Source organism: Salmo salar, chromosome ssa01 (genome assembly GCF_905237065.1).
Source record: "Salmo salar chromosome ssa01, Ssal_v3.1, whole genome shotgun sequence".
Lineage (NCBI taxonomy): Eukaryota > Metazoa > Chordata > Actinopteri > Salmoniformes > Salmonidae > Salmo > Salmo salar.
Genome location: NC_059442.1, coordinates 106,271,122 through 106,289,724, shown reverse-complemented (window position 1 = coordinate 106,289,724; position 18,603 = coordinate 106,271,122). Strand labels below are relative to the sequence as shown.

Sequence of the window (18,603 nt, the reverse complement as noted above, 5' to 3'; positions counted from 1 at the left end):
AAGTTGTTGTTCATCTTGGCTTTTTTTATTGAAGACTGAGGATCTTTGCTGTAACGTGACACTTCCTACAGCTCCCATAGGCTCTCAGAGCCCGGGAAAAAGCTGAATGATATCGAGGCAGCCCCAGGCTGAAACACATTATCGCTTTTGGCAAGTGGCCGATCAGAGGACAATGGGCATAAGGCGCGTGCCCGAGTCGACCCCGTGCTTTATTTTCTTTCGTCTGTTTACCTAAATGCAGATTCCCGGTTGGAATATTATCGCTTTTTTACGAGAAAAATGGCATAAAAATGGATTTTAAACAGCGGTTGACATGCTTCGAAGTATGGTAATGGAATATTTATAATTTTTTTGTCACGAAATGCGCCATGCTCGTCACCCTTCTTTACCCTTTCGGATAGTGTCTTGAACGCAACGAACAAAACGCCGCTATTTGGATATAACAATGGATTATTTGGGACCAAACCAACATTTGTTATTGAAGTAGAAGTCCTGGGAGTGCATTCTGACGAAGAACACCAAAGGTAATAACATTTTTCTTATAGTAAATCTGACTTTGGTGAGTGCTAAACTTGGTGGGTGTCTAAATAGCTAGCCCTGTGATGCCGGGCTATCTACTTAGAATATTGCAAAATGTGCTTTCACCGAAAAGCTATTTTAAAATCGGACATATCGAGTGCATAGAGGAGTTCTGTATCTATAATTCTTTAAATAATTGTTATGCTTTTTGTGAACGTTTATCGTGAGTAATTTAGTAAATTCACCGGAAGTTTGCGGGGGGTATGCTAGTTCTGAACGTCACATGCTAATGTAAAAAGCTGGTTTTTGATATAAATATGAACTTGATTGAACAAAACATGCATGTATTGTATAACATAATGTCCTAGGTGTGTCATCTGATGAAGATCATCAAAGGTTAGTGCTGCATTTAGCTGTCTTCTGGGTTTTTGTGACATTATATGCTAGCTTGAAAAAAAACGTTCACAAAAAACATTACAATTATTTTAAGAATTATAGATACAGAACTCCTCTATGCACTCGCTATGTCCGATTTTAAAATAGCTTTTCAGTGAAAGCACATTTTGCAATATTCTGAGTAGATAGCCCGGCATCACAGGGCTAGCTATTTAGACACCCACCAAGTTTAGCCCTGACCAAAGTCAGATTTACTATAAGAAAAATGTTATTACCTTTGCTGTTCTTCATCAGAATGCACTCCCAGGACTTCTACTTCAATAACAAATGTTGGTTTGGTTCAAAATAATCCATAGTTATGTTCAAATATCCTCTGTTTTGTTCGTGCGTTCAAGACACTATCCGAATGTTAAAGAAGGGTGACGCGCACGACGCATTTCGTGACAAAAAAATTCTAAATATTCCATTACCGTACTTCGAAGCATGTCAACCGCTGTTTAAAATAAATTTTTATGCCATTTTTCTCGTAAAAAAGCGATAATATTCCGACCGGGAAACCGTGTTTTAGTTCAAAGACAGAGAAAATAAAAACATGGGGTCGCCTCGTGCATGCGCCTCAGTCTCATTGTACTCTGATAGACCACTTACTGAAGGCGCTAATGTTTTTCAGCCAGGGGCTGCAAAGACATCATTCAGCTTTTTCCCAGGTTCTGAGAGCCTATGGGAGCCGTAGGAAGTGTCACGTTACAGCAAAGTTCCTAAGTTTTCAATAAAGAGAGTCAAGAAGCACAAGGAATGGTCAGAGAGGGCACTTCCTGTACAGAATCTTCTCAGGTTTTTGCCTGCCATATGAGTTCTGTTATACTCACAGACACCATTCAAACAGTTTTAGAAATCTTAGGGTGTTTTCTATCCAAAGCCAATAATTATATGCATATTCTAATTACTGGGCAGGAGTAGTAACCAGATTAAATCGGGTACGTTTTTTATCCGGCCGTGCAAATACTGTCCCCTATCCCCAACAGGTTATATATGTTACCCCTTGGCAGCATTATCAGAGAGCACAGGATTTGATTTTCAATGCTACGCAGATGATACACAACTATACATTTCTGTGTCACCAGAGTATTTTAGCTCCAATGATAAATTATTAGACTATATTAGTGATTTAAATACTTGGACTTTCTTCAGCTAAATCAAGACTAGACAGATGTACTTATTGTTGGAGTCAAAGCACAGAGAGAGAATCTAGTCACACATTTTTATTCACAGGCAATAAAGATAAAACACCAGGTAAAAAACCTAGGTGCTATTTTAGATTCTGAAATAAATGTTGAATCACACACTAGGAATGTGACCAAAATATAGCTTTTTACCCCCTGTTTTAAATCAATCCACGATTGTGCACCCCAATACATGTCAGACATGCTTTTAAGTTATGTACCCAGTAGGTTCCCTTAGGTCCTCTGGCACTGGCCTTTAACTATCCCAAAGCCGAGGACCAAGAGACATGGAGAGGCAGCATTTAGTTATTATGCCCCCAGCCTCTGGAATAGCCTGCCAGAGAACCTGAGGGGGACCAAGAGACATGTAGAGGCAGCCTTTAGTTATTATGCCCCCAGCCTCTGGAATAGCCTGCCAGAGAACCTGAGGGGGACCAAGAGATATGTAGAGGCAGCCTTTAGTTATTATGCCCCCAGCCTCTGGAATAGCCTGCCAGAGAACCTGAGGGGGACCAAGAGACATGTAGAGGTAGCCTTTAGTTATATTGCCCCCAGCCTCTGGAATAGCCTGCCAGAGAACCTGAGGGGGACCAAGAGACATGTAGAGGTAGCCTTTAGTTATTATGCCCCCAGCCTCTGGAATAACCTGCCAGAGAACCTGAGGGGGACCAAGAGACATGTAGAGGCAGCCTTTAGTTATTATGTCCCCAGCCTCTGGAATAGCCTGCCAGAGAACCTGAGGGGGACCAAGAGACATGTAGAGGCAGCCTTTAGTTATTATGCCCCCAGCCTCTGGAATAGCCTGCCAGAGAACCTGAGGGGGACCAAGAGACATGTAGAGGCAGCCTTTAGTTATTATGCCCCCAGCCTCTGGAATAGCCTGCCAGAGAACCTGAGGGGGACCAAGAGATATGTAGAGGCAGCCTTTAGATATTATGCCCCCAGCCTCTGGAATAACCTGCCAGAGAACCTGAGGGGGACCAAGAGACATGTAGAGGCAGCCTTTAGATATTATGCCCCCAGCCTCTGGAATAGCCTGCCAGAGAACCTGAGGGGGACCAAGAGACATGTAGAGGTAGCCTTTAGTTATTATGCCCCCAGCCTCTGGAATAGCTTGCCAGAGAACCTGAGGGGGACCAAGAGACATGTAGAGGCAGCCTTTAGTTATTATGCCCCCAGCCTCTGGAATAGCTTGCCAGAGAACCTGAGGGGGACCAAGAGACATGTAGAGGCAGCCTTTAGATATTATGCCCCCAGCCTCTGGAATAGCTTGCCAGAGAACCTGAGGGGGACCAAGAGACATGTAGAGGTAGCCTTTAGTTATTATGCCCCCAGCCTCTGGAATAGCCTGCCAGAGAACCTGAGGGGGACCAAGAGACATGTAGAGGCAGCCTTTAGTTATTATGCCCCCAGCCTCTGGAATAGCCTGCCAGAGAACCTGAGGGGGACCAAGAGACATGTAGAGGTAGCCTTTAGTTATTATGCCCCCAGCCTCTGGAATAGCCTGCCAGAGAACCTGAGGGGGACCAAGAGACATGTAGAGGTAGCCTTTAGTTATATTGCCCCCAGCCTCTGGAATAGCCTGCCAGAGAACCTGAGGGGGACCAAGAGACATGTAGAGGTAGCCTTTAGTTATTATGCCCCCAGCCTCTGGAATAGCCTGCCAGAGAACCTGAGGGGGACCAAGAGATATGTAGAGGCAGCCTTTAGTTATTATGCCCCCAGCCTCTGGAATAGCCTGCCAGAGAACCTGAGGGGGACCAAGAGACATGTAGAGGTAGCCTTTAGTTATTATGCCCCCAGCCTCTGGAATAGCCTGCCAGAGAACCTGAGGGGGACCAAGAGACATGTAGAGGTAGCCTTTAGTTATTATGCCCCCAGCCTCTGGAATAGCCTGCCAGAGAACCTGAGGGGGACCAAGAGACATGTAGAGGTAGCCTTTAGTTATTATGCCCCCAGCCTCTGGAATAGCCTGCCAAAGAACCCGAGGGGGGCCTAAACTGTGGACATGATTTAAAACACATTTTTAGCTTTGCTTTTCCTCAGTCTGCTTTTTAGTTGTTCACTTTGTGTAATTCTTTTGTTTTTTTATCTGATGTTTGTTGTCTAGTAGATATTTCAGCTTTTATTTTCATTGTTTTTTATTTTGTTTGTTCCTGTGAAGCACATTGCATTGCATCCCATGCCTGAAATGTAATGTATAAATAAAGCTTGATTTTATTTTATTCAGTTCATCATTTTGCTCATATTATTACAACCACAAGTAGGAAAACATCTAAGTAGGAAAATATCTTAAAGGGACAATCTGCGTTTGGTACATACATTTTGGGACTTCTAAATTAATGATTTATACCCATTGATTCTTGAAGAATATAACTTATAAATGCCTCAGGAGCTTAGTTCAACGTACCCCATTAGAACCCATTAGAACCCAAAATACAAGCTTGTTTTACTCAATTGTTTGTAAACAATCTATTTGTAAACAAACTCTGTATAGCTTCAAATCATGGTTAAAACTGTAATTTCATGGATGGTCAGTCCTTGCATCCATAGCACACTTTATGAATTTCAATGGTTACATCCCTCAGCTGTTTACCAAAGAAAGTGACGGGAGGCCGTTTAGTTATTTGAATCCCAGATTGCCCCTTTAAGGATAATGGGATAGTGATGCTCACCGGTAAAGAGGGATCAGTGTTTGTGGAAATGTATTTCATTTGATTTCTTATTTCCGGTTTGTGTGTTTGATATTTGGGTTTGTGACAGTTTTTTCTCACACTTGTTCCCGCTGCCTGTATACATTTTCAAGGATGCCTTTGCACATTCTAAAGATATGAAATGAATGTGACCTATAGTTAACTGGTGCTGAATAATACGATCTGTGGAGGAAAACTATGGACTGTAAAATGTAAGGGACTTTCTATGGAAAAACACAAGACATTAAAGTATATATCAATGATGTCGCTCTTGCTGCGGGTGATTCCCTGATCCACCTCTACGTAGACGACACTATTCTGTATACATCTGGCCATTCTTTGGACACTGTGTTAACTAACCTCCAAACAAGCTTCAATGCCATACAACACTCCTTCCGTGGCCTCCAACTGCTCTACGCTAGTAAAACCAAATGCATGCTTTTCAACTGTTCGCTGCCCGCACCCGCCCGCCCTACTAGCATCACTACCCTGGACGGTTCTGACCTAGAATATGTGGACAACTACAAATACCTAGGTGTCTGGCTAGACTGTAAACTCTCCTTCCAGACTCATATCAAACATCTCCAATCCAAAATCAAATCTAGAATTGGCTTTCTATTTCGCAACAAAGCCTCCTTCACTCACGCCGCCAAACTTACCCTCGTAAAACTGACTATCCTACCAATCCTCGACTTTGGCGATGTCATCTACAAAATAGCTACCAATAATCTACTCAGAAAACTTGATGTAGTCTATCACAGTGCCATCCGTTTTGTTACCAAAGCCCCTTATACCACCCACCACATCGACCTGTATGTGCTAGTCGGCTGGCCCTCGCTCCATATTCGTCGCCAGACCCACTGGCTCCAGGTCATCTACAAGTCTATGCTAGGTAAAGCCCCACCTTATCTCAGCTCACTGGTCACGATAACAACACCCACCCGTAGCACGCGCTCCAGCAGGTATATCTCACTGGTCATCCCCAAAGCCTTTGGCTGCCTTTCCTTCCAGTTCTCTGCTGCCAGTGACTGGAACGAATTGCAAAAATCGCTGATGCTAGAGACTTACATTTCCCTCACTAACTTTAAATATCAGCCATCTGAGCAGCTAACCGATCGCTGCAGCTGTACATAACCCATCTGTAAATAACCTACCTCATCCCCACATTGTTTTTATTTACTTTGCTGCTCTTTTGCACACCAGTATCACTACTTACACATCATCATCTGCTCATTTATCACTCCAGTGTTAATCTGCTAAATTGTAATTACTTCGCTACTATGGCCTATTTATTGCCTTACCTCCTCACACCATTTGCACACACTGTATATAGACTTTATTTTTTTCTATTGTGTTATTGACTGTACGCTTGTTTATTCCATATAACTCTGTGTTGTTGTTTCTGTCGCACTGCTCTGCTTTATCTTGGCCAGGTCGCAGTTGTAAATGAGAACATGTTCTCAACTAGCCTACCTGGTTAAATAAAGGTGAAATACAAATTACAAATAAAAAAAGAGCCTATAGAAAGGTTTGAATGCCTTGATCTGCTTGGCTGTTCCTTTTAATGTACATGCTAATGAAATGATTTAAGAGGTACATGAGTGTGAACGTGTGTTTGTCCGTGGTGAGATTCAAACACGTTAACACTAGTTTATTACACTAGATATTTACGTTATACGTCCACCTCGACCAACCACCCTCTTTTCACTTTTGCCTTAAATAACCATGTCTTATGTAACCATACCAAACGTAATTTATACTAATTTGAGTGTCCTGGATTTATGTTTATCTAGTCTAGTAATGTAACCTAACATAAACATATCATACTATATGAATGGAGTGGCACAGATTTAAGTAAACTATAATATGTTTTGCTTGGGTTCCAGACCTCTCTGTGTCACATGGTCTGCACATCAGCCAGGCTCGGAAACTACAACCAAATTTCACCCCCACAGTTCACTCCCATATTATCTGATTCTGAGCTCACTATGCAACAGTTGTGTGCAGCTATGCAGTTGAACAGGTTCTTGTTCCAAGGAATAGAAAGAATAAGAAGGTAGTTTGATCACATCACAATAGTTTGATCACAGAACACCAGGACATTTATCAGACAAGGCTGCAGTGCCTCAATAGCACTGATTCAACCAGGTAAATGTATCAGCTAGTTGTCTTTTGAAATGTCTTATACTATGTTATCCATTGTTATTGTAGAATTAATGCTACAGTATTGCTTTCCTGGTTTCAAGTTATGTTAGTCTTTCTCTTTATGATGAATGTAATTGTCTTCTTCTTCAGGAATGAAGGTGACTCAACTAGACTGTCTGTGTGTGATTCTTCTACATCTCTTACACACAGCAGGCTCTGGTACAGTAGAATACACATTTAATATCTCACTGCCTTTAATACCTCTGTGTGTGTGATTAAATATTATCTCATTGTGTCTTTAGTTGCTTGTGTAGTGTCAAGGTACATAACCTAAGGTGGATTCCTCTTGTCGTGTCTTTGGCTATGCCGGATTAAGTGATATGACATGCTATTCTATAAAATCCTTTCTCTGTAATTAATATTACCTGATTGAGCTAATCATGTAAATGTAATTAACTAGAAAGTCGGAGCACCACGAAAGAGTGTTTATAGAGCTGTTATCTTCCGAATAAATTCTTAAAGACCTAGTAATATTTTACATCAATAGCAGTCAATATTAATCGTCACCTTATTTCAGTCTCATCTGAAAGTTGTAAATTCTTGGTTATCTTCACGAACCCTGGCTAACAAGTTGAATCAGCAATACAAAATTGGGTTTTGTATTGTTTTTCCTGGAGAGAAGTGGCTTCTTTGCTGCCCTTCTTGACACCAGGCCATCCTCCAAAAGTCTTCACCTCACTGTGCGTGCAGGTGCACTCACACCTGCATGCTGCCATTCCTGAGCAAGCTCTGTACTGGTGGTGCCTCGATCCCACAGCTGAATCAATTTTAGGAGACGGTCCTGGCGCTTGCTGGACTTTCTTGGGCGCCCTGAAGCCTTCTTCACAACAATTGAACCGCTCTCCTTGAAGTTCTTGATGATTCGATAAATGGTTGATTTAGGTGCAATCTTACTGGCAGCAATATCCTTGCCTATGAAGCCCTTTTTGTGCAAAGCAATGATGACGGCACATGTTTCCTTGCAGGTAACCATGTTTGACAGAGGAAGAACAATGATTCCAAGCACCACCCTCCTTTTGAAGCTTTCAGACTGTTATTCAAACTCAATCAGCATGATAGAGTGATCTCCAGCCTTGTCCTCATCAACACTCACACTTGTGTTAACGAGAGAATCACTGACATGATGTCAGCTGGTCCTTTTGTGGCAGGGCTGAAATGCAGTGGAAATGTTTTTGGGGGATTCAGTTCATTTGCATGGCAAAGAGGGACTTTGCAATTAATTGTAATTCATCTGATCACTCTTCATAACATTCTGGAGTATATTCAAATTGCCATCATACAAACTGAGCCAGCAGACTTTGTGAAAATTAATATTTGTGTCATTCTCAAAACTTTTGGCCACGACTGTACAGTGTATAGTAGTATAGTACTATTATATATACTACAGTGTATTTCAGATCAATGTATATGACAGAGGAGAACACTATAAACTATTTAAACTGTTAATCCGTCTTTTCTCTTCAGAGAGGTTTGAGGTTCTTGGTCCAACTGATCTCATTGTTGCTGTGGCTGGTGATGACATCGTTCTGCCCTGTTACCTCAAACCCAGCATCAGTGCTGAGGACATGACAGTGGACTGGCTTAACCTGGACTTCAAAGACGATCGTGTCTTTCGTTACCAAAACCAAAGAATCATACGAGACGATCAGATTCCCTCCTACATAGGAAGAACTTCACTGTTTGAAGAGGAGCTGTGGAGGGGCAACACCTCTTTAAAACTGACCAGGGTACAAGGCACTGATGAGGGACATTACAAATGCTTAATTCAGTCAAAGAGCTGGTATGATGATTTCACTATTCAAGTCCTCGTTGAAGGTGACGTTTATTTTCATGTTATTGTAATAATCTAACTACAGTACAATGACATCACCGCTTTCCTTCATATTACTGGATACAGTATGTGTCTATTTGTTCACAGCCTGTCACCAGTTAAAATCCAGTCTATCTGTGTGTCTGTAGCTGTAGGATCCAAGCCAGTGGTGTCCATTGAGGGACACAGAGAGGGAGGGATGGGTCTGCTGTGTGAATCAGAAGGCTGGCACCCTCAGCCTGAGCTGGTGTGGCTGGACAGTAAAGGAGTCCATCTCTCTGCTGGACCTCCTGAAACACACAGAGACGTCAAGGGATTCTACACAGTCAAACAACATGTCATTGTCCAGGAGACTAACACCAACCGCTTTACCTGCAGAGTCCAACAGAGCCGGATCAATGAGAAGATGGAGACAGAGGTTCACCTCCCTAGTGAGTAACAACATAATATTATTTAGACATGAAACACTGGAAATATTGATGTGTTAATGTACAGTATGTGTTTTAACCAAAGGCTTTGAGACAACAATACAAAAGATTACTGTTTATTATGATACACTCCACTGCTGTGTGGTAGTATTAGTACCAAACCCTGTTGTTGATGTGTGGTAGTATTAGTACCAAACCCTGTTGTTGATGTGTAATGATGTGTGGTAGTATTAGTACCAAACCCTGTTGTTGATGTGTAATGATGTGTGGTAGTATTAGTACCAAACCCTGTTGTTGATGTGTAATGATGTGTGGTAGTATTAGTACCAAACCCTGTTGTTGATGTGTAATGATGTGTGTGGTAGTATTAGTACCAAACCCTGTTGTTGATGTGTAATGATGTGTGGTAGTATTAGTACCAAACCCTGTTGTTGATGTGTAATGATGTGTGGTAGTATTAGTACCAAACCCTGTTGTTGATGTGTAATGATGTGTGGTAGTATTAGTACCAAACCCTGTTGTTTATGTGTGGTAGTATTAGTACCAAACCCTGTTGTTGATGTGTAATGATGTGTGGTAGTATTAGTACCAAACCCTGTTGTTGATGTGTAATGATGTGTGTTTTAGGTGAGTTATTTTACACAACCCCATGGAGAATGACCTTCATTGTGTTATGCTGTCTGGGAGCCATCACTGTGATTGGGTTAGCTCTGGCTATCTACTGCATACTTAATAAGAAAGGTAATTGAGAGATGGTATGAACGTTGAATTGTTGGAATGAAATGTCTGCATTGCTTCATTGCATCATCCTCAACATGTTCACAGTGGTTGTATTCTATGGATACAGGATAATATACTTCACCTGCAGGTGATTAACATGTTAACACAGATGACTGATTTTAAGCTGCAGGTGTTTAACATGTTAGCACTGATGACTGATTTTAATCTGCAGGTGATTAACATGTTAACACTGATGACTGATTTTAATCTGCAGGTGATTAACATGTTAGCATTGATGACTGATTTTAATCTGCAGGTGATTAACATGTTAACACTGATGACTGATTTTAACCTGCAGGTGATTAACATGTTAACACTGATGACTGATTTTAATCTGCAGGTGATTAACATGTTAGCATTGATGACTGATTTTAATCTGCAGGTGATTAACATGTTAACACTGATGACTGATTTTAACCTGCAGGTGATTAACATGTTAACACTGATGACTGATTTTAATCTCCAGGTGAATAACATGTTGACACTGATGACTGATTTTAATCTGCATGTGATTAACATGTTAACACTGATGACTGATTTTAATCTCCAGGTGAATAACATGTTAACACTGATGACTGATTTTAACCTGCGGGTGATTAACATGTTAATCAGGTGTGATGATAGATCAACTCAATCTGGGAAAGTATTATCCTTAACTTGGGGAGGCAGGGGCGGCAGATAGCCTAGTGGTTAGAGCATTGGACTTGCAACTGAAAGGTTGCAAGATCGAATCCCCGAGCTGACAATGTGAAAATATGTTGCTCTACCCCTGAGCAAGGTAGTTAACCCACTGTTCCTAGGCGGTCATTGAAAATAAGAATTTGTTCTTAAAAAATAACTCTGATACACCTGGTTCACTGATGGACCAGTCACATTTATTTAATTAAATTAAGAAGTGGTGGTAGGGTAGAATATCTTTATTGGAGAAGTTGTCTCACAGAGGTACGCTGGACTCATTTAGGTGGTGGAACTCAATTAGGATTTGTGACATTAATGAAGTGTTATGAGACAAGGAGTCCCAGAGAGAGACTATATCTTCTAGTGTTCATGTTAATGATGTTCTCACTGTCTTCCATCTACTCTACATGTTTACAGATGAAATCAGGAAGGAGAAAGGTAAGTAGTGTCTTCAGTTCATCACTTTGCAAGAATTATTTGAAGCATTTAAAGTCTTTTTTTTGTTGCTGAGTACATTTTAAGATGTTCCATCTGATGTTGGAACAGTGATATGAGACAAGGGCTGGGATTCAATTCAAGGTGCATTATAACACAGCACACTATAACAGACTTTTAAAGGTATTTTATACATGAGTCGACATGTGCAGTGTTTACCATGAATGTGATCTCTGTGAATGCCGGTGGAAAATGCCTTTATAAAGTGCTTTGTCAGATGTGAGTGTCCTGCGGTATACTGCACATTGGATTGAGTCACGACCAAGAAGTCCCAGAGAGAGACTACATCTTCTAGTGTTCATGTTAATGATGTTCTCACTGTCTTCCATCTACTCAACATGTTTACAGATGACCTCTGGGAGAAGAATCGTAAGTAGTGTCTTCAGATCACCACATTGATAACATATAAACAAATGTCTCTTCTATAGATGCAACTTCTAGTGAAGTAGAAAACATATAATGTTGTGCATATTAATGTTCCCTGACTTTTATCTGATGTTGGAACATTGATATGAGACAAGGAGTCCCAGAGAGAGACTACATCTTCTAGTGTTCATGTTAATAATGTTCTCACTGTCTTCCATCTATTATACATGTTTACAGATTACCTCAAGGAGAGTTTCTGTAAGTAGTGTCTTCAGATCATCACTTTGATAACATTATTAGAACCACAAAATGAACATTTTCTTTAATTTACCGACTTCAAGTGCAAAAACATTTTAAGAAAGTTATTTTGAGCTCATTGAAGATGTTCCTTCTGATGTTGGAACATTGATATGAGACAAGGAGTCCCAGAGAGAGACTACATCTTCTAGTGTTCATGTTAATGATGTTCTCACTGTCTTCCATCTACTCTACATATTTACAGATGACATCACTGTGCAGCGAGGTAAGTAGTGTCTTCAGATCATCACTTTACCTGAATTATTTGAAGCATTTTAAGTCTTTTTTGGTTGAAAGTGCAGTGATAGACATTTGGGTGACAACCAAACAAAAAACATCTAACATTGTTTTTCCACTGTAATTTGGATGTGCTTTTGGATGGTTGAAAACATAGTGATAACACATTGGAAATTCAACTCACTTTTGTCAGTCTTTACATCTACTGTAGGTTGTAATCTCGTTGATCAACGTCTCAACCAAATGTTACCCAAATATCCACGTTGAGATTACATAGTTTGCCCAATGGGTAGTTTCTGATTGACCAGTCACATATATTTAATGAAATTAAGAAGTGGTGGTAGGGTAGAATATCTTTATTGGAGAAGTTGTCTCACAGAGGTACGCTGGACTCATTTAGGTGGTGGAACTCAATTAGGATTTGTGACATTAGAGAAGTGATATGAGACAAGGAGTCCCAGATCATCACTTTGAAAGATTTATGTGAACCATTTTATAAAGGCAATGTGTAATCCAATTCAAAACTTACCTTGAGGCCACAGGTATGTGATGTTGCCGTCAGACGCTCTTTCAAAGTAACAGGGAATACAAATCTTGAATAGTGTAAAAACAAACAGAAATGTATTTGCCAGACAAAGGCTCCATGTTTCCAAAACACAGGTAATTTCACAGGCTACAGAGTCTTTCCATGATCAAAGCAAACATGATTATTTAAACAGAAAATTAAAATGATATACAGTGGGGGAAAAAAGTATTTCCCTCATTAAAATGCAAATCAATTTACAACATTTTTGACATGCATTTTTCTGGATATTTTTGTTGTTATTCTGTCTCTCACTGTTCAAATAAACCTACCATTAAAATTATAGACTGATCCTTTCTTTGTCAGTGGGCAAATGTACAAAATCAGCAGGGGATCAAATACTTTTTTCCCCCACTGTATAGTAGTCTTTTTTTCTTGTTCATGTAATAGCGATAAAAAAAAGTCCGAGCTGACCCATAATGTATGGTAATGTCATACCTGAGACCTAGCTGACCCATAATGTATGGTAACGTCATACCTGAGTCCTAGCTGACCCATAATGCCAAAACTATAAATAGGTATAGGAAAGGGGAACATGGGTAAAAAGGGCTGTGTCCAGGTGAGGCTCCATGTTGCTTTCAAATACCCATGATAACCATAGTAGAAAACCAAAAACATGATTTCATCAACCAAACTCCTTGTTCTTGTGTGATCAAAACAAATACAACTTCAAAACATAGAGGGAGCCTAAAGTTCATTTTTGGTTGGCTATGCGTGGGCTCCAGCAGCAGACACAGCTTGGTGGTCTGGGTTCTCACTTGCCTAACCAGCCCTCTGGAGTCGGGGTGGTTTGTGTGACTTGCCCCATGAGCCACGAGTTTAGTATTTACTATTTAGCCGCTGCCAAGGCAACGGCTCTCTTCCTGGGTTCCAAACTCAAAACACAACAATAAAATACATACTATACATAACATTACAAAATACAATACAAAATATATACAAATGTCTTCACAGTTCCCGTTGTGCCGCAAGGTGCCATTTTATCTGTTTTTTTAATCTGTTTTTAGTACTTACTTGAGTTACATGGGATGGCACGAGAGTTCCATGTAGTCCAGTGGAGGCTGCTGAGGGGATGACGGCTCATAATAATGACTGGAACAGAGCAAGTTGAATGTCATCAAACACCTGGAATCCATGTGTTTGATGTATTTAATACCATTTCACTTATTCTGCTCAAGCTATTACCACGAGCATGTTCTCCCCAATTAAGGTGCCACCAATTTCCTGTGATGTAGTCATGGCTTTATTTAATACTCTGCATTTCCCAACCTCTGTTCTGGCCCTGGGGACTGTGAAGAGACCTCTTGCTGCATGTCTTGTGTGGTAGCGATGAGTGTCCAAACTGTGTGCCAACTGCTTGAACAGACAGTTTGGAACCTAACTTTTTAAGGTATAGGGGGCAGTATTGCTGCCTAATACTCGGGCCCAGAGTCAAATATTTGCATATTATTAGTAGATTTGGATAGAAAACACTCTGAAGTTTCTAAAACTGTTTGAATGATGTCTGTGAGTATAACAGAACTCATATGGCAAGCAAAAACCTGAGAAAAATTCAACCAGGAAGTGGAAAATCTGAGAATTGTAGTTCTTCTTTTGAATCCCTATCAAAACTACAGTGTCTGTGGGGTCACGTTGCACTTCCTAAGGCTTCCATTGGCTGTCAACAGCCTTTAGAAACTTGTTTCCTCCTAGTACCTCAGTTAATGAGTGGACTGCCTATGGACAAAGGGCTTGGTTATGCGCGAGCCCGCGAGAGCGCCGTTCCTTCTTTTTCTTCTTGAATGAATACGCTATTGTCCGGTTGGAATATTATCGATGTTTTATCTTAAAAAGACCCTAAGGATTGATTGTAAACAACGTTTGACATGTTTCTACGAACGGTAATGGAAGTATTTGACTTTTCGTGTCTGGATTTACGCTCGCGCGTTATGCCTTTGGATAGTGATCTGAACGCACGAACAAACAGAGGTATTTGGAAATAAACATGGAGTATTTCGAAGTAGGAGTCCTGTGAGTGCATTCTGACGAAGATCAGCAAAGGTAAGAGAATATTTATAATACTAATTCTGAGTTTAGTTGACCCCCGAACTTGGCAGGTATCTGTATAGCTTGCTTTGATGGCGAGCTATGTGCTCCGAATTTTGAAAATGTGCTTTCTCCGTAAAGCTATTTTAATAACTGACACAGCAGTTGCGTTAAAGCGAAGTATATTTATAATTCTTTCAATAACTGTTGTAAATTTTATCAACGTTTATGATGAGTATTTTTGTAAATTGATGTGCACATTCACCGGCTGTTTTGGTGGGAATATATTTTCTGAACATCACGCGCCAATGTAAAATTGAGTTTTTGGTTATAAATATGAACTTTATCGAGCAAAACATACATGTATTGTGTTACATGAAGTCCTATGAGTGTCATCTGATGAAGATCATCAAAGATTGGTGAATATTTTAGCTGTATCTTTGGTTTTTGTGATGCATGTCCTTGCTTGGAAAATGGCTATGTGGTTTTTCTTGTGAAGTTTATGTCCTAACATAATCAAATTTTATGCGTTCGCCGTAAAGCCTTTTTGAAATCAGACAATGTGGTTAGATTAACGAGAAGTTTATCTTTAAAATGGTGTAAAATAGTTGATTGTTTGAGAAAATGAAATTATGAGATTTTTGCTGTTTTGTATTTCGCGCCATGCTATTTCACTGGCTGTTGAATAGTGTGTCCCGCAGGTGGGACGGTAGCGTCCCACATAGCCCTGAGAAGTTAACCAATCAACACTTTGTACAGGGATAAGAGTCATATTGATGAGAACCATATCCCCAGGGACAAAGTTTCTTCTCTTGTTAATTTTTGTTGCTTCTGCAACTCAGGTAGATACTCTTTGGTCCACCTCTTCCAGAACAAGTCTGACATACACTGAGGGTACAAACCATTAGGAACACTTTCCTAATATTGAGTTGCACCCCATTTTGCCTCAATTCATTAGGGCATGGACTCTACAAGGTGTCAAAAGCTTTCCCAAGGGATGCTGGTCAAGTTGGCTGGATATCCTTTGGTGGTGGACCATTCTTGATCCACATGGGAAACTGTTGAGAAACCAACACTTGACTCATCTGACATCAATCTATAGACCTGTACCCCTTTATTTCTTTCCAAAACAATTGAGCGTGCTATCTCTGATCAACTCTCTCGTTATCGCTCACAGAACAATCTTCTTGACCCTAACCAGTCAGGCTTCGAGACGGGTCACTCAACTGAGACTGCTCTTTGTGTCACGGAGGCTCGCAGCACTGCCAAAGCAGACTCTCTTTCATCTGTTCTCATCCTCCTAAATCTATCCACTGCCTTCGACACTGGGAACCATCAGTAGAGAGGATCTGGGTCTGCACCACGTTCTCTCACTACTGGTGTCCCCCAGGGCTCTGTTCTAGTTCCTCTTCTCTCTATACACCAAGTCACTTGGCTCCGTCATATCCTCACACCTCTCCATCACAATTGACAACTCCACAGTGTCGTCCTCCCAGAGTGCAAAGAACCTTGGTGTGAACCTGGACAACACCCTGTCATTCTCTGAAAACATCAAAGCAGTGACTCGCTACTGTAGATTCATGCTCAACATCCATATGACCATACCTCAAACAGGAAGCAGCATAGGTCCTAATCCAGGCACTTGTCATCTCCATTCTTGACTAATAGAAATGTCTGTTGGCTGGTCTCTTTGCTTGTGCCACGAAACCCCTGCAATTTATCCAGAATGCTACAGCCCACCTGGTTTTCCACCTTCCCAAGTTCTCCCATGTCAACCCGCTCCTCCGCACAAACCACTGGCTTCCAGTCGAATCATTCATCCACTACAAGATCATGGTGCTTGCCTACATAGCAGCAAGAGGAACTGCCCCTCCCTACCTTCAGGCTATGAGAAAACCCTACACCCCAACCTGAGCACTCCGTTCTGCCACCTCTGGTCTCTTGGCCCTCCCACCCCTCCGGGAGGGCAGCTCCCGCTCAGTCCAGTCCAAGCTCTTCTCTGTCCTGGCACCCCAATGGTGGAACCAGCTTCCCCCTGAAGCTAGGACAGCTGAGACCCTGCCCATCTTCCGAAAGTACCTGAAAACCTTTCAATCACCCACTAGTGAATGCACTTTTCAGATCAGTGCAGATCAGAGTGTGTGCATATATTCTTTGATAGTTAGCGAGTTATTAACCTAGTTAACGGTACGGGTCGTAAACAGAGCCCACCATAGATATAACGCCTCTTCTGGTAAGTGGTCTGTCCTGAATGGATATTTGTAACTTTATTGAGTCCGATTCAATGCACCATTGTACTTTCTACTGGTAGCATGTTCTGATCCCAGTCCAGATCCGTTATCTCCTTTGCTTTCTCCTCTTCAGGAATTGAGGCAAGAACTTGACTGAAACATTGGTTCAGTCTAAAGCCTCCTTTAGAACACAAGGATTTGCAGTCCTGAGTAAGTCCAGAGAAAATCCAGAAAAATCTCAGGTCTGTATCCTGCTCTGGAACTCTCACCTGGTGGAACATTACTTCAATATCTGTCATAAAGGCCACAGGCTCTTGGCGGTATCTGGACAAAACACCAATGATGTGGTTTGTCAAGTCTGGACCCTGTAGAAGCTGAGCATTCAGTGATAGGTTAGGTGGCTCCACAGTCTAATACCACCTACTCTGTGGTGAGGAATATACCGACATATCTTGCTGCTGTCATTCTGTAAGTCTATTGGCACCATCACTGCAAAGCCTTTGTCCAGGATGTCTGCCATGAAGTTGATGTAGTCCTTACAGGACTAGGGATTCTCACTGAGTTCCCATTTCAGGTTGAGAGCATGCAGTTGTTGGTAAATTCAGCATCCTCATTCCTCAGTGGGAGGCATATCCTATAGTGGACACCCACCAGCTTGTCTGACAGAGACACGCTCCATAAAGAGATGATATTCTCTTGATATTTCAAGCTGCTCCTCATGGTGGTGCTCTGGGAAATCATGCTTGACCTGTTGCTGCAGCAGCTCTTCCTGCTCTACCACAGAGATTCTGTGTGACATTACTTCAGACCGCCCATAGGTGGAGACATTCCCCTTTTTTAGAAGCCCATTCACAATCCAGACCAGAGTGGTTTTCACAGCGTATGGGCCATCTTCTTGGCTGTTTATGACCATCCATGGCTCAATGGCCTGAGGTATGTTTGTCAACAATACAATACAACTTCAGAATCAATCTGCTTGAGACGCACCTTTCCAAATATGGCCATTGGTTCACATCTGTCTGGTTAGGAATCGGTGGAGGCTGATGGGAGGAGCTATCAGAGGACGGGCTCATTGTAATGCCTGGAATGGAATAAATGGAAAGGTATCAAACATCAATCATATCAAATCAAATTGTATTGGTCCCATACACATATTTAGCAGATGTTTTTGCTTGTGGAAACCACATGGAAAACCTCATGCTTGACTCCATTCCATTGATTTCACAATGAGCCCATCCTCCTATAGCTCCTCCCACCAGCCGCCGCTGGTAGGAATGTTCTCCTTAGTTACAGGGATTTCTTTCTGTGTGAAAACTGCAAGGATTTCAACAAAACTGCTGTCATCAAGGCTGCTTATCTCCAAGTCAGAGACAACAAAGGTACTCATGCCCTCCTGGTTGTTGATATTGTTTTATTTTTTACATTTTTTATTATTATTATTATTATTATTATTATTATTCAAATCAAATGTATTTATAAAGCCCTTCTTACATCAGCTGATATCTCAAAGTGCTGTACAGAAACCCAGCCTAAAACCCCAAACAGCAAGCAATGCAGGTGTAGAAGCACGGTGGCTAGGAAAAACTCCCTTCAAAGGCCAGAACCTAGGAAGAAACTTAGAGAGGAACCAGGCTATG

General features: G+C 41.3%; 1 protein-coding gene across 3 annotated transcripts in view; it reads left to right on the top strand.

Moving 5' to 3' along the window:
* Positions 1-6,832: 6,832 nt before the first annotated feature.
* Positions 6,833-18,603, top strand: part of LOC123724367 (butyrophilin subfamily 2 member A1) — a 37,469-nt gene continuing 25,698 nt past the window's right edge. For 2 of the 3 annotated variants that reach the window (XM_045687194.1, XM_045687192.1), the window contains exons 1-9: positions 6,839-6,979; positions 7,127-7,195; positions 8,501-8,851; positions 8,996-9,277; positions 9,902-10,015; positions 11,150-11,170; positions 11,576-11,596; positions 11,831-11,851; positions 12,096-12,116. In XM_045687194.1, the coding sequence (XP_045543150.1) occupies positions 7,129-7,195; positions 8,501-8,851; positions 8,996-9,277; positions 9,902-10,015; positions 11,150-11,170; positions 11,576-11,596; positions 11,831-11,851; positions 12,096-12,116 (898 nt within the window). In that variant the 5' untranslated portion in view covers positions 6,839-6,979; positions 7,127-7,128. Of the gene's footprint in view, positions 6,980-7,126; positions 7,196-8,500; positions 8,852-8,995; positions 9,278-9,901; positions 10,016-11,149; positions 11,171-11,575; positions 11,597-11,830; positions 11,852-12,095; positions 12,117-18,603 lie in introns of all 3 variants that reach the window. The other variant, XM_045687191.1, reaches the window with a different exon arrangement.